General features: G+C 39.3%; 1 protein-coding gene across 1 annotated transcript; it reads right to left on the reverse strand.

The window, feature by feature from the left end:
* Nucleotides 1-5,508: 5,508 nt before the first annotated feature.
* On the reverse strand, nt 5,509-10,141 carry tpi1b (triosephosphate isomerase 1b). The gene is made up of 7 exons (XM_083887595.1): nt 9,927-10,141; nt 7,605-7,728; nt 7,366-7,450; nt 6,720-6,852; nt 6,470-6,555; nt 6,295-6,382; nt 5,509-6,206 (listed from the first exon to the last, which is right to left on the reverse strand). Exons 1-7 carry the CDS (start codon nt 10,033-10,035, stop codon nt 6,088-6,090), a joined length of 744 nt encoding a protein of 247 aa, XP_083743721.1. The 5' UTR covers nt 10,036-10,141; the 3' UTR covers nt 5,509-6,087.
* Between the last annotated feature and the right edge of the window lie 3,160 nt (nt 10,142-13,301).

Consider the following 13,301-nt stretch of genomic DNA (forward strand, 5'->3'; position numbering starts at 1 on the left):
TCTCCTGAACAGCAGATCCTCCTGTTCTGGGCACTAGTCCGGGCACATCCGGTTGCGTACATTGAACCACAGAAGAAGAATAACGTCCGTTGTGGAGGTGTTTCACGAGCGACAGTGTCTTCTGACTCTGGGTCTGACTCTGGGTCAAAGGTCGTCAAAGGGACTGAGGCGGGGAGTCGTGAAGAAGCTATTTTTAAACACTGTTAAAACAATGTTTTGATAATGAGTAGCAGTGCATCCACCGTTCCAGAGGGGGGAGCTGTGCTTCTGAGAGCTGGTGTGCTGAATATGTCACTTCCGGGTATTGGCCAATCACAAGACAGTTGGGAAGGCTCTACGCTGGCTGGCCAATCACAACACAGTCTGTTTTCTGGGTGTGAGATTTATATCTGAAATATCGCTGCTGAGGAGAGCGTCAGTAAGGAGAGATTTCTATCGGCTCGTTTACAGCAACTAGGAGGTTTTTGACCATAAAAACAAGTTAATGTATGTAAGTAGACCTCCATAACTAACATATATGTGCAACAGGACCACTCTATGTGACCTGTAAAATAATCTAGAACATTTGTAATGAAGATGACTATTACTCTACACACACACAGTCTGTTTCCCATAACTTCAGAGGACATTACATTAACTTACATTCCTTTCATGGGGACTTACTCTAACCTTAACCCCAACTACTACTGGCCTAACCCTACATCTAACCTTAATCTGACCCCTAACCCCATCCTAACCATAATATTAACAATGTATTCACTTTCATAATTTGCATCGTGAAGTCATTATTTGTGTCCCCATAATGTGACTGCATAAACAGATTTAGGTCCCCACAACATGAGTAATACGTGGAACACACACACCACAGTTCAAATCTTAGCCATACACTTTAGCATATTCTAAGGAATAAGATTGAAAAAAGAAAAAAGTTCCTTATGAGATAACAAATACAACAGTATTTACTACATCTTACAATACTGTAATACCAGGAAACAGGAGCTATACCAAGTGAAAACAAATCATACTAATGGATGCTCTCACCTGCTTCACTCCCCTGAGTCACTCATACTCGTGACCAACTACTCAACATTTGTCCAAAACTAATAATAAAACTGTGGTTTTAATAGGAATCAAATGCAAACATTTGCTAGGTTCCATTTGCTACTTTCAGCTATTTTATTCATGTTTCCCACTATGGTTTGAATAATTAAACACCACTGACCCACCAGTGGATCAGTAACAAAAGAAATCTGCAGCTAATTATAGTTCATACCCACAGGGATTGATTTGAAAGACTTGACGAGGTTTATCCCAAATGATTAAGAGACTCCAAAGCTGAATATTGAAGACAGGACACTGTACTGTAAACTGTAAACAACAATTGGAACCATTTTGAATGAATAGCAAAGCAAATGATTCATTTGACCAATTAGATATTTAATCCAAAATAAAATGTGAAGTTTCAAATATAATCATGTATATGTTCTTCATGGACGCTGCCTGGTCCATCGACTGCTCTCATTACTATTCAGATCATGTGATGATCACGTTGATATATTAATTTTGCAGCACTCAGAAATGAAGTACACACTCAGTACAATACACACTAAAAAATATGAACGCTGCCAACCGTTGTGGATTGATGGGAAATTATGAATGAAACTCTGCTACTGCCACCTGCTGGAGTAAAGTGCAACTTCTCCTTACTGTTGTCAGACAGCACATTACATTACACAACAGAACAAAAACATTTAGAGCCTTGTCACTTTATTTTGTAAGAATGAAATGAAGATAATTGGTAAGAAAACATGTGTGAGCTTATTTACTGACTAGTCACGAGCTCAAGGCTTTATAACAGGGGTTCTCAAAGTTTTGATACCTGAGGCCAATTTAGGAACCCAACATTAGACCGAGGGCCGCCAAAGGAAAAAAAACAGAAATAAATCCCATTTGTAATAATTTTAATGACCAGATTGCAGTTCTACAATTTAGCGTTAAGTAACATAAGCGTTTAATATAATGTCATTTATGCGTTTATATAATAACGCTTTATAATTTACTGGGTAATTCCCCAGTATTTTGGCCATTGTTCTTACCTTCTAATTACAGGTTAATACCAAGTAACACATTTCTGTTACCATATATTTACTGGGTAAATAGCTAGTAATTGGGGGCTGTAGCTACCTGCTTATTACCAGCTTATAACACAATAATACACTAAAATTCACCATATAGAAACCAGGTAAATACCCAGTATTTTTGTTTACACTTATTGGTCTGTATCCAGTAATGTCCAATAAACATTTAACAAGCTTAGTAGCTCCTGGATTAAAACTATCAACTGTAATTCATTGCGGGGCCGCCAGAAATGTTTCTGTGGGCCGCCGTTGGCCCCCGGGCCGCACTTTGAGAACCAATGCTTTATAAGGTCCATGCACATTTAGCTGCATAAATAACATAGAAAACAGACATTACATTCTTTTTTGTTCCGAGTGTTACATCATGAAATCATAGACGACAAATGCACAATGAGAACATTGTATCCAAGCTATTGGACATTGTTTCCTTGGACAGGTACAGAGTCACATCACGTGGGCACATGGTCCCTCTTGTGGACACTTCTCATGTGTCTGCCCAGAGACTCCATCCATTTGAAGGATTTGCCACAGAAGTTACACACAAAGTGTTTGCCCTCGGTGTGGATGGTCTGGTGTCTGTTGAGGGCGCTCGTGGTGATGAACGTCTTCCTGCATATCTCACACTTGTACGGCCGCTCGCCCGTGTGCGTCCTGATGTGAGCTGTGAGGTGGGAACAGTTGCTGAAGCGCTTCTCGCACACAGAGCAGCTGTAGGGTTTGTCTCTGCTCTCCTCGCTGCTGCTGTTGCTGCTGTTGTTGTTGTTGTTGTTGTGGTGATGGTGGTGGTGGTGGAGGTGGTGGTAGGGGTGGAAGGGCAAGGCGGGCTCCTGCAGGCTCACCTTCAGACCGGAAGGAGCCGAGATGAAGTCCTTGATGTCTGACTCGAGGCTCTCCAGTTGCTCTTCGTCGTGGCTTATCCAGAAATCCCTGTGGCTCTTCTGCTGCTCCTTCTTGACCTCCGATGTTTCTGGATGCTCCGGCTCCAAGCTGCTGCTCCCGTTCTCCTCTTCCTCATCGCCTTCCTCACAGTGATGGGACTCCGGCGCCTGCATTGATTGATGGTGCTGCTGCTGCTGCTGAGGTGGAGGATGGTGGTGATGGGTGGACTGCTGCAGCTGGGCTCCAAGACATCTGTCATTCCGGGGATCTGAAGGGGGGGGGGGGGGGGGGACACAAAGAACCAAATCACAATCATCACATTTCATTTTTTTTTTTTTTAAATAATGTAATACTGCATGAGTCACAGTCAGGATGTCACTGAGAACCAACCTGACTTGAGAAGCTTCAGCTGCATCCTCAGGCGACTGATTTCCAAATCTTTAGAGCGACAAACCTCCTCTTTGTATTCGGCTATTGTCTTTTCCACAGCGCAGAATATCTCCTCAGCTGCCGCCGTCAGTCTGTCACTGAGAAACGCTTTCAGCGACATCATGATGGACATTTTTTAGACGGAATGTGAGGCTTTTGGTCGCGTTCGGGGGGAGAGACGTTGTCGTGCGAGTCCGAGAACGTCACGCTTCGCTTGTAAACACGGACATGAGACTGTGTGCCACGGAAAAGCGTCATTGTGGGGAACTGTCGCCTCCTACTGGTGTGGAGGACACATGTAACACCTCTGCTCTTTCTTTCTTTCTTGCAAACATACATTTACAAAAGTAGATATTTACAATGACGTATTAATCACTTCAAAATGAAAACAGAAATACATTATAACATGTTTTACATTAATTAAGTTTTCAATGATCAAGGTCAGAAGATGAAATGTTATATGGCTCATTCATTGTATTTAGGCTTCATGCAGATCTGGACAAAATAGCGCCTGTTATTCCCACATTTATACTGTATGTATGTATATTTGAATATTTGTATATTGAAACGAGCAGTATTTTATCAAATTAAATGAATATTAATATGAAGGCAGGGGGACAAGCAATATAAGCAAGCAATATTTACTTAGTGGTATACTGTAGTATACACATAGTATGGTTAACAATAATAGAATAATACTATTATTATATATTATATGGGTATAATACAGACAGGAATATACAATACTGTATACAAATACAAAATTAAGTTAAATAAGTTATAAGTTAAGATAATAACATAATAGTGATAAAATAGTAATGATGTCATCACTGAATTTGCTTTTCAGTGATTATTTATGGTTTAAAAATCTCACTGTACTGTAGGGCCGTCTGTAACTAACTAACTGACCCGTTTGTGTCTCTTAGAACCTGTTACTGTTCTTTTGTCTATGTTCTTCTACACACACAGTGAACAGGGTGTGTGTTGCTGCAAATGACTGTGTCGACAAAACAGTATACTTTGTATAAATAAAGGTTTACAAACCTAAAGCAACCTAAAGTGTCCTTTTGCCTGAGGTTCATTCACCTTTTCTCATGTCAAACCCAAGCACTTTTGATTGATTGATTGGTTTATTTTTTTGAACATGTAGACAACAACAAAAACAACTATTTAAGAAACAACAAAGGCATAACTACATTAAATAGCCCCATTACATGTTAAAAAAAAAAGGAGTAGAGGGAAGCAAATGCTTGTAGACTTTTCTGCCATGACCAGACCACTCCAGCTGTGGTAAATTAAGCATTTACAGGAACACATACAGCACACATTCAATTCACTTCAATAAAAGATTATATGAAGTTACTTTAAGTAATCAAAATGCTATAGTAGAGCAATAACTATATCACAAAAGTTTTCTATTCCAAAACAGGTGACGTCTCTGTAAGGACAGAACAGAAAGTGAGGCCCAGGTGGAGCAGTTTTCATTTTACAACGCATTTTCTTTTCTTCATTTAATAAGTGCATGACTCTTTCAAATAGCCGTTTTGAAAGAAACAGTTCCCTTCAAAGAAACCCTTCATGTGGCCTCAGAAAACGTGTCTTTATACAGAAATGTGTTTGTGTTTATAAAAACACATCATTCAGAGAAATACTAAAAACAACGACGAGAGCACTCTTTATTCAGCACTCTTTATTTTGACCTAAATTCTCAGGTTGCTTTGAGTTTTACCACCGTCTATATACAGTAGGTGTGTAACTGGCAGATGGTGCAGACTTTTCCCTGATACATGAACCTTTTACTGCTCTGTCTGTTTTAGTTCAGCGCCAGGATAAAAATAGCAGTGAAACACTTCTCTGCATGGCATTGTCTAAGCAGGAGTTCACTCTTGTAATGAGACACCCTCGATCCTGAGAATACCACTGGGATTAGGATCATGTCTGTAGGAACACAGCAGTCTGAGGAGCAGGTTGTGAAAGCGACATAGTATATTTTCTGTCAAATATCAGACACATTGGGAAAGATGCCATTGGGGCAAATGAAAAATGAGAGAAAACACACTCATAGAGTCTCTAAACCGTTTATTATGTTTCCTTACAGCCATCCAACCCTTAAACACATCGACCATGACACCGTGTAATTAACATTTAATGGACACCTCCCTCTCGGTGGAACAGCCAATGAGAGAGCAGCACATGCAAGTCTAGAGGGAGGTAAAAGCCACAGAAGAACATCATAACTATACATAAGAGACACCAATATTATTAACAGACAGATAAATCTAATTGACAAGAGCTGTGACACTGTTTACACATAGAGAGTTGGTACAACTGTTCAAGTAAAGGCGTGGACTCCTCATCCACCTCAAGGTGTAACTGTCGGTCTTTACAGCTTGAGCACTTGGTGTGGAAGTTAGTATGCACAGACTATTCTCAGTGGACTCATTTCAGTGCAGTACAGTGTATGCGTCAACCTGGCCATATTTCTCCAGGAGAGAAAGATAACAGAACGACAAAGGAATGACAACATGACGCAAAATACTTTGAATAAAAACGGGGAAGATGACTAAGTGCTGGAAGTGAGCGAGGATGAAACTAGATCATCTGAATGGAGCTGGCCTCTGATCCGGTTCAGGTTTTTATTTTAAACCTTGGCGTTAATGATTTCGACGAACTCTGGCTTGAGGGAAGCTCCGCCCACGAGGAAACCGTCAACATCCTTCTGGGAGGCGAGTTCTTTGCAGGTACCGCCGGTCACAGAACCTGAGGAGAGGAAAACAGACTCGTGAGGAGAGATCGATGTGGGAAGTCACAACGAGAACATTTTCACCTCATCGTTCTCCACTCGTACCTCCATAGATGATCCTCACAGAGTTAGCTACAGCCTCAGACACATTGCTCTTCAGCCATTGCCTCAATTTATCATGAACGTCCTGAGCCTGAGAGGTCACACAAAAATAACAGACATATGAGGGGAGTTATGAAAACAGAAGGTGAAGAAATATTCAGTGGTTTCTAATATTTACCTGCTGTGGGGAGGCAGTCTTGCCGGTGCCAATGGCCCACACGGGCTCGTAAGCAAGCACGACCTTGCTCCAGTCCTTTACATTGTCTGTGAAAGAGACGTGTGATAAGACATGAATTTGTATTTTGCAACTTCCCTGATTGGACTCCAGCTTACACAAACCATCCCCTGAAACAACGTTCAGACATGAAACTCATTCACTCTCGTGTGGTTATTTATCTCCACAGTTGGGTTTGTCATGAGCCGCGTACCTGCGATGACCTTGGTCTGAGCGTTGACGACCTTCTCGGTGATGCCGGCCTCTCTTTCGTCCAGCTTCTCGCCAATGCAGGCGATCACACCGAGACCGCTCTCCAGAGCGTGGGCTGTCTTCTGACCGATGAGCTTACACAACGAAGGAGGGGCAGTCGTTTAGTTTTTGTCACGCGTAACGTCCAGGCAGCACTGGATATATGGACATATGTGGTGTGAGACTGTTTATCTCTGTTGTTTATACAGGGAGTGTGTCTGATCTGCTGTTATATGTTTTAAATAAGGTTTGTTTTTATATATTGTCATAAATAATGCACTCACTACATGTCAGGACTCAAGAATCAATTCAGGCAAAACAGAAACGCTAGAATTGTTTTTTTATAAATCAATAAATATGCACAGAATGTTGTGTTAGTGACATATTTAAACTTTGTGGTGCAACTGTGGTGACAGATAATCTCTTTTCTCTAGAGGAGAAGTGTGAGGCAGATAATCTGAACGCCTGCGCCTCAATGAAAAGCAAGACTTTCCACAACCAGACGTGTTAGACACACTTCCAGTGCGGCACAGGCCTTCCTTAGGGTAAGAAGATGTAAATCCCAGCACAATTAGAGACAACGATTGACGACGATTGTCCAAAATTACCTCGTCACTCTCTCCAAAGACGTGGCGCCTCTCAGAGTGTCCCAGGATCACCCAGTGCACACCACAGTCCTTGATCATCGCAGGGCTGCAACAAATAATAATAATGCAGAGATTATAGACGATGAACACAAAACAAGTAGATTTGCTCCATCAACAAATATTTTAAGTGTGTTATTTGCCCTTATTTATTACTCAGTATCACACTATAATTATTTTCCTCAAATGGACACACGATGTACCTGATCTCCCCAGTGAAGGCGCCCTTGGCAACTTTATAGCAGTTCTGGGCAGCGATGCCAAACTTAGCATCCAGCTTGGACCTGGCGAAGTCCAGGTAGATGGTTGGAGCGCCACACACCACCTCTATATTAACACAGAGGAACAAAACAAAGCTTAGTCCACAGTGTAGAGGACAATGATGACTATACACCTTTATATCAAACAATGACTTATCAACAATTTAAAAATATAAAATTTACATTGGGCACAACTAATGGCTTTAGGCAGAAAGGAATAATTACTGGTGTAGAAGTGATAAATAATGAAAAAAACCACTGACCAACTGGTCTACAGTATACTGTTGCCAAATACATTTACTCAACACAACACCACAGAGACAAGGAGCCCTTTGTCACTTGATATTTGTAGGCAGAACTGACATTTCACTTACATCATAATGATAAGCTATGATCAAGTGTCGGAACACAGAACACCTCATTTGTAAAAAAAAAAAAATACATTCTTATACATGTTTATTACTCATGCAAAAGGGTTATCAACACTGTTGATTTTTAAAATTATTCACATTTCACAATTATGTGAAATGTTTGCCCTTTCATGTACAAACAAGCTGAGCGCAGAGCTAAGACACTGACATTCAGAATGTAACTGTATCTTAGGGGTTACGGGAGTCTATATTAAACACATCTTTGGTAAAGGTCATCTCCCTGTGGCCACACTGAGACCTCTCTGCGTTAAAGGCCGGAGTTCAGCCTCCAAAAGGTCACCAACATTCTGCAGAAGTCAGGGAAAAGTCAAGAGTTCATACGGTCAAATAAAGATATTTAAATATGAATCGGTACAGTAGTGGAGGAAACAAATGAACTTTGACTTTAAAGCTCAAAAAGAGATGACCGGTGGGAAAAGCCTCCTCGGGGGTTCAGTCCCGGCACAGTAAAGGGGTGGATTCATTCATGGAGTAAGGTTCAAGGATGGTCTAAACTAACAGTAACTAACAGTTTGCCTGTGTGTGCAGACCAGGCCAGTGGCACACACACACACACACAACATCACAGTTGCATAACAGCACTTTACAGGCAGAGCATAACTGGCACAGTGACAACGGAAACAGGCCTCGACATATCGGCGTCTCCCTGAGAATGGAGCAATGAAAGAACAGCAGCAGCAGAATCATGTGGAGCTGCAGGAACTAGACAGAAGCAACACGGCGCTGCATTCAAGCAGTGTTGGACAGAATAGTAGACAGGATTACTCTGAATGAGAGACTGTGTTCAAGGCAATAGGACAATTTGCAGTCATGATAACTGTTTCAAAAATAATTTAAATTCACAATAGTATTGTGATAATCATTAGAACATGCCTTTTTAAAACATTTAGATGTGCCTTCTGTCCATGAGCGTTTAGTTTATGTGTTAATATGGTTATTTTAAAGTGTTTAATATTTAGGAGGGTACATTTATGCTGATAAGCGGAAACTTACCAAGCAAATAAATTGCATATTTTCCCAACTATAGTATCCCAACACACATGGAGAAGGGGGAGAGGAGGAATCCTCTGTTTGTTACTATCTGCAGCCTCACCTTTAGGTCACTAAATCTCACACACTGGGCCTTTAAATCTCAAGGTTCTAGCACGACTCGAAAGACTCTTCATCGTGGCACTTCCAAATAAATCACTACGACTGTACATTGTTGATTCATTACCGTGAAATATGAACTATTTCTACAGTCGCAGTTATCTTGACACTGGAGATTATCACAATAACAATAACTTTTTATTGCTCATGTTCTGTGGTCGTTCAGTTTTACTGCTACTACAAGCTCACGGGCAAATAAGTGACAATAATTGTTCAACAAAAACATCTCACAATAACCTACTGCAGGATCAAAGTGTGGATGTAGAAAAGACCCAGTTTCCTTGAACGCAGCGTGCTCTCAGCAGCAGCAGCAGGCAGGGCTGCAGATGGACTACGTGCCGCTGAAAACGCAACACGGACACTGACACTGACACAGACGTCAAAACACGCACAGCAGCGTCATTCACCTGCACCCACACATTTGTCTGTGCACGTAGCTGTGTTCCACGTCACAGAGTTCCACTTAATGCACCTTTACTAAGACATAAGAAGATGGAGGCTCGCGATGCTAAACGAGTCATTGGTTTATTGAATGGCATGCTAGCCCTTTTTTATTGTTAATCAGGTCGACACACACACACACACATAGAGGAAGTGGCTAGAGAGGCTAAAGCAGCTAACAACACTGACGTAACTGACAGAGGTCAAACCCGGTTTGGTTCACGTTTGTTTAAAAATCACATACCGACATTGGGGTCCACGGTGGCTCCGTTCATGGTCTGAATGAGCTCCCCGAGACTCTTCTTGTCTCCGTTCATCTTCCAGTTTCCACCTACGAAAAATTTCCTGCTCATGTTTGCGGTGTTCGCGGTTTCTTCGGAGGTGCTTGGTGAGAATTAAGAACGGTACCGAGTCGACGACGACGGGCGGGCGGGCAGAAGGACACTTCGACTGGGGCAGGAGAGCAGGCGCCGTAAGCGGTCAGGGACTTTTATAAAGCCGGACAACAGACCACGCCCCTTCTCCCCTTCATTGGTTAACGACAGAACGCACGCGAACGCATCACTCCATTTGAGGAAGTGTAAGAACAAATGTCACGATGCATTCAAAGACACTTGTAGGAGTGGGACTTTATTTACCGTGTAATAAGTCATGATTATAACAATCATATAATGATAATATATGTACTTAGTATGTAATTAGTATTATTTAATGACCATAGCCTTAACAAGGAACGCCTGAATGAGGTTACAAATCTATTTTACAATATGGTCCGAGTGGTACAGACAGCCATAATAACACATTACAGTAGACTGTAGTTTATTTCATACAATAATGAACCTTGAGTAGAATAAAATAGCAAATAGTATAACATAAAATTGCCAGCATTTAACCATTTAACCATTTAACAGAAACAAATACTGGGAGTGAACGCCAACATTTGATATAATTTATGAAAAATGTAGATGAAGGAGATAATAAACCTTTGCAAATGAAATAATCATACAATAACTACAGCTGATCTCCACCACACGTTGTAGTGTTTTTATTATGTTAAAACTAGTTATGTTTTTTCTTTTAAATAAACAATGAGAGTCTGTTTTCCTCCACAAATGTATTTATGTAATATGTAATTGATAGCAACGGTTATAAATTGATACTTATGGGGTATACTATTGTATTATGTTCTGATAATTGCTTAAATAAAATGAAACTCTTGATGTTATGGACTATCTTATGAACTCATTAAAACTATCAAACACTTTTTCATGTCTCTGACTGCAATTGAAACCACATAAAAAGGGATTCTATCACATTTATCAGTGTTTTTGTGTAGTTTTTTCGATGACTTACTGAACGAATCAGACCCATAACTGACGGCAAGTTTGATTGGCCGAGACGACATAAGCCCCGCCTTCTTTGTGCTGTCTCCTTGAGTACGGGCTCTTCTGATTGGAGGATATTATCCCTGTTTTGCATAACCCACGTACGTGTGGAAAAGAACATTTCAAATACATTGAATTACAAAGATATTGAACACTATATTTTCTATATATTTTCAATTTATTGTTGCGTTTATTGTTATCGTTGATGTTGTAAATGTTTTAAAATATTTTGTTGTGACAAATTTTACACCATGACCAGACAGTATGTGAGCGAACAACTAGTGACGCCGGAGCAGCTGTAATATTTTGAGGATTTGTTAGCTCTTTAGATATTTCTCTAGCAGGCTTCTCTTAAAGAGGAGCCCACCATTGTTGTTCAAAAGTAACTGTTTTTATACTGGGCTGACCATGTGCAATACATATATATGTACAAGTGCTGAAATCTATGATGAACAGGTTCCAGGTGATAACCCCGTGATATCTTCTTTTGTGTTGTTGTGTGTAACCACATCAGTCAAGACAAGACTTTTAAGAAATCTGAAGAAATCCATCTATAAACTATAATATCTTCATATCTTCAGCCTGAAGAGAGGTTGAACTGAGCTACTTAAATGTATATAATAAAAGCACACATTAGTTATTTTATTTTCTGTTTGCACATTCACTTACTTAAGTCATCTGTGAATAGATGTAAAACAAATTGTATTTAATAACCCTGATCTTTTCCACTCTGTAGATATACATTTTATTGTTACGTTTATTGTTACGGCTGCTGTTGTAAATGTTTTAAAATGTTTTGTCGTGACAAATTTTACACCATGACAAGACAGTATGTGTGAGAACAACTAGTGACGCCTGAGCGGGTATGAGCTTCTGAGGATTTGTTAGCTCTTTAGATATTTGTCTAGCAGGCTTCTCTTAAAGAGGAGCCCACCTTTGTTGTTCAAAAAAATATGATGTATTTTCTGTTTCATAATGCTTAACTCAATAATAAATAAGTTAAAAGTTACATCTGTTTATGACATCTACTGAAAATCGAATCAATACACCTATAAACTATAATATATTTCCTGTCCATATCTTCAGGTTAAACTGAGCTACTTAAATGTATATAATAGAATCGCACTTTAATTTGTGTATTTTCTGTTTGCACATTCACTTACGTAAGTTATCTGTAAATATATGTAAAACATTTTTGTATTTCATATCCCACATACGTGTCGAAAAAAAATTTAATTACAAAGATATTGAACAGTATATTTTATATATAAATACATTTTATTGTTGCGTTTATTGTTACGGCTGCTGTTGTAAATGTTTTAAAATGTTTTGTTGTGACAAATTTTACACCATGACCAGACAGTATGTGTGAGAACAACTAGTGACGCCTGAGCAGCCATTATGCTTTCAGGATTTGTTAGCTCTTTAGATATTTGTCTAGCAGGCTTCTCTTAAAGAGGAGCCCACCATTGTTGTTCAAAAGAAAATATTACGTATGTTCTATTTAATAATACTATAATAAAAGCACACTTTTATTTGTGTATTTTCTGTTTGCACATTCACTTACATAAGTTATCCGTAAATATATGTAAAACAATTTGTATTTCATATCCCACGCATGTGTCAAAAATATAATAAAAATTTGAATTACAAAGATATTGAACACTATATTATATATACATGTATATATATATATATATACATATATATATATGTATATATACATTTTTTTGTTGAGTTTATTGTTACGGCTGCTGTTGTAAATGTTTTAAAATGTTTTGTCGTGACAAATTTTACACCATGACCAGACAGTATGTGTGAGAACAACTAGTGACGCCTGAGCGGCAATGGAACCTCTGAGGATTTGTTAGCTCTTTAGATATTTGTCTAGCAGGCTTCTCTTAAAGAGGAGCCCACCATTGTTGTTCAAAAGAAAATATGACGTATTTTTTGTTTCATAATGCTTAACTAAATAATACATAAATTAAAAGTTACATCTGTTTATGACATCTACTGGAAATCTAAGCAATACACCTATAAACTATAATATATTTCCTGTCCATATCTTAAGGTTAAACTGAGCTACTTAAATGTATATAATAGAATCGCACTTTAATTTGTGTATTTTCTGTTTGCACATTCACTTATGTAAGTTATCTGTAAATATATGTAAAACATTTTTGTATTTCATATCCCACATACGTGTCGAAAAAATGTTTGATTACAAAGATATT

This window comes from Microchirus variegatus (assembly GCF_963457635.1).
Source record: "Microchirus variegatus genome assembly, chromosome: 1".
In the NCBI taxonomy this organism is placed as follows: domain Eukaryota; kingdom Metazoa; phylum Chordata; class Actinopteri; order Pleuronectiformes; family Soleidae; genus Microchirus; species Microchirus variegatus.

What these genes read in the sequence shown, in the direction of transcription:
- tpi1b (XM_083887595.1), bottom strand. Translation starts at nt 10,035, where the DNA reads ATGAGCAGGAAATTTTTCGTAGGTGGAAACTGGAAGATGAACGGAGAC. An exon ending in CACCGTGGACCCCAATGTCG is followed by an intron (nt 7,729 to 9,926) that starts GTATGTGATTTT and finishes GTGTTAATATAG; the next exon opens with AGGTGGTGTGTGGCGCTCCA. An exon ending in GCCTTCACTGGGGAGATCAG is followed by an intron (nt 7,451 to 7,604) that starts GTACATCGTGTG and finishes TATTTGTTGCAG; the next exon opens with CCCTGCGATGATCAAGGACT.